The 2,851-nt window shown below is 53.9% G+C and overlaps 1 protein-coding gene across 2 annotated transcripts in view; it reads right to left on the bottom strand.

The window, feature by feature from the left end:
* Nucleotides 1-1,878, bottom strand: part of Map4k1 (mitogen-activated protein kinase kinase kinase kinase 1) — a 23,405-nt gene extending 21,527 nt beyond the window's left edge. Inside the window, exons 1-4 of one of the 2 annotated variants that reach the window (XM_050118941.1) lie at nucleotides 1,617-1,878; nucleotides 1,396-1,453; nucleotides 1,189-1,279; nucleotides 496-560 (exon numbers count right to left, since the gene is read on the bottom strand). In XM_050118941.1, coding sequence (XP_049974898.1) covers nucleotides 496-560; nucleotides 1,189-1,279; nucleotides 1,396-1,453; nucleotides 1,617-1,715 — 313 coding nt within the window. In that variant the 5' untranslated portion in view covers nucleotides 1,716-1,878. The remainder of the gene's footprint in view (nucleotides 1-495; nucleotides 561-1,188; nucleotides 1,280-1,395; nucleotides 1,454-1,616) is intronic. The other variant, XM_050118940.1, reaches the window with a different exon arrangement.
* Nucleotides 1,879-2,851: the final 973 nt, after the last annotated feature.

The following is a 2,851-nucleotide window of genomic DNA, read 5'->3' as shown; positions in this document are numbered from 1 at the left end:
AAAATGTAGAAACAGGCCAGGCAACACATGCCTTGAATCTCAGCACTAGGGAGGCAGAAGTAAGTAGAGCTCTGTGAGTTGGAGACCAGCCTGGTCTGCAGAGTAAGTTTTGGCAAGACAGGACTACATAGTGAGACTCCCATTTCCAAAATAATAACAATAACAATAATAACAAATGCTGGAAGAAAAGAAAGAAAATGCAGAAATACCCTAACCCAAGAATGTTTTGGCAAGAAAATATAGATACCAAAACAAAGAAAAAGACATGGAAGCAGAAGGGATTATTGCCTGGGGAAAGAAAGGCAGGACCCACAGTGCTAGAGGGCTGGGTCATCACAGGGTTCCCATCATCATCCAGCTGGGCCCAGGGGAGGGACTCATGGTGGACATGAAGTGTGGACCACAAAGGCACTCCCCAGAATACAAGCTCAAAGGGACCAGAGGGGTGGATTGGAGGTTGAGGGGGGGCCTGGGTCCCCTTGTCCTTCCTCTAACCTTGGTAGATGTCCTGGAGAGAACCAGCCCCACAGAATTCCATGCAGATCCAGAGCTTCTGCAGCCTACAGGGGGTCAAGAGAGCAGGGATAACAATGATGGTGACCTCTAGAAGAGGCTGGGGGAGGAGCTTGAGGCTATCTTACTTCCCCTGCCCACCAGAGTGTCCCGTTCGTTCCTTCCCACGAGAGAGGAGGTTGAGGATGGGCCAGGAAATGCACACGCTGGAGCAATGTGACTAGAACTTAGGTCTTTGGGTTCCAATCCTAGGACACCCCTGTGCCATCCCAGGCTGACTTAGGGGACAGGGCAGAGAGCTCACGGAGAGGTAGACAGGATAAAGAGGCCCAGAGCGCAAGGTCTGAGGAATTGATGTCATCAGCAGGGCAACTGAGACATGATCTTAGGGGCCAAAGACTTTGGGGTTCGTGTTAAGGAAGCAGGGCAAAACGGGCGATGCAGGGAGCAGACTGATATTTGATTAGTCCCTAGATTAAGGAGTACTCAGTAAGAAACGGTGGAATTTCAGACTGGGAATCAGGCTGGGATGCCCCAGTTAAAAGTGGGGATCCTCAGGTCGGAGGTCAAGTTAGGTTATCTGGGTCACAAATGGTAGGTTTGGACTGAGGACCTGGTTAAGGATGCTTGATCAGAAATGAGAGGCTGGGGCTGGGGGATGGGCTAAGACATCACCAGAGGTAACTGCCGTGGTAAGCCACGATGTTGGCATGGCGGCAAGTTTTCAACATGAGAATCTCCTTCTGAAGGGTGGACACATCGTCATCTGCGAGGAGAGCAGGAGAGAAGAGTGGCTATGAACAGTGCCTTATGGACATGATCCCTGTCCTAAGAGGTAAGGGGAGGTAGGGGTGGGGAAGGAGTTTCTGGGGACTCTCTCACCAGGCTCCATCTTCACCATCTTCAAAGCCACCAGGTCCTTAGACACCTTGTCACGAGCCTTGTAAAGGGGAAGTTGGCCATCAGGCAGGCTCCATAGCTGGCCACCCTCAGCATCTCTGAGCCAAACCCAAGGCCTGGCTTCCTCTTGTCCTGCCTTGTTTGTCGGCCTCACCCCAACTATCCTAGGTTTGCCGATGAAGGAGGCAGAAGGGCTTTCTCACCTTGAAGACTTCTCCATAGGTTCCACCACCCAGTCGCTGCAATAGATCATAGTGTTCCCGGGGGTCCTTAGTAAAGATGTCGGCATCTACAAGGGCCATCCCTGGAGGCCGCGGCTGGGCCGGTGCCCAGGGGCCAGCAGGGCCTCAGGGCTCGAGCTTTAGTATTACCCTCTGTCTCCACAAGTCCTGGGCCCGCCTTGACTCTGCGGGCTGTGGCCTTCCCCCTCCCCACTCTCGCTTCCTGCCCCAGCTGCAAGGCTGTGCAGAGGGCTCCACCCCTGTCCCCAGGGTTCTAAGAGCCTGATTGCCCAGGGACTCGTGGGACTCCCCTTTACTCCCAGAAGGTTACTATGTAAATAAAATGCAAAAGATCTTAATTGCAACCTGAGGCTGACCCAGCATCCTTTCCCCAACTCTCTCCCATTCTGGGAGGAGTCACAAGTTACAGTAGAACCTCAGACTTGGAGTCAAGAGGTTGCAAGTCTGCACAAGCTGGCTCTAAGTAGCGTGTAGGCCTGTCTACTCGCGGCACATACACGTCACTTAAGTGACAACTCCAGCAAGCCTGTGAAGGTGTCCGCGAGGTGCACATGTCTGGGTTCCCGGGTGTACCAATGTGAATGCACTCAGGGCTCCTGCCCACATGGGACATGCCTGCGCACCGCGCCTAAAGTGTAAGGAATCTATGTTAAACACGGGGCGCTTGTTGAATAGCCACTATCCGGGGCCCGGAGACTCCAGAGTGCCACGCCAGGTGCATGAGCCATTCGCCTCCCCAGCGAACAGGGTGACATCACAGACCAAGGACTTAATAGTGAGGAAGTGAGCGTACTGGATACTGTTTCAGGGGCAAGAAGGGCTTCAGAGAGCACTTCGCACCGGAATGAACGCAAAGAGAAAACCGCTGCAGCCTTCGCGCGGTTAGACGCGTTTATGGCTACGCATGCGTCCAGAGAACTCCGGCGTCTTTCGTGTCTACCTCCGGCGCATGCGCGTCCGGAGCTTCTGCACAAGGTTTGCAGCGGCCCGGGAAAAGCTTAGCTCCGCCTCCCGGCGCCTGCGTAATAAGGCAGACTAAACCTTTTCTCACGCTGTTGGTCCCATTCAAGTGAGACCAATGCACACGCAAAAAAATGACGACTGCTGGGAAGAAGTCACGTGGTAGCCGGAAAGCTGGGGCGGCTGCCGGAAGTTCCTTTCCCTTCGCCTTTCCTGTAGGAGCTCGAGCGTGGGGA

Source organism: Alexandromys fortis, unplaced genomic scaffold (assembly GCF_014885135.2).
Source record: "Alexandromys fortis isolate MF-2015 unplaced genomic scaffold, M_Fortis_MF-2015_v1.1 scaffold_140, whole genome shotgun sequence".
NCBI classification, from domain to species: Eukaryota; Metazoa; Chordata; class Mammalia; order Rodentia; family Cricetidae; genus Alexandromys; species Alexandromys fortis.
This window is presented reverse-complemented; position numbering and strand designations above follow the sequence as displayed.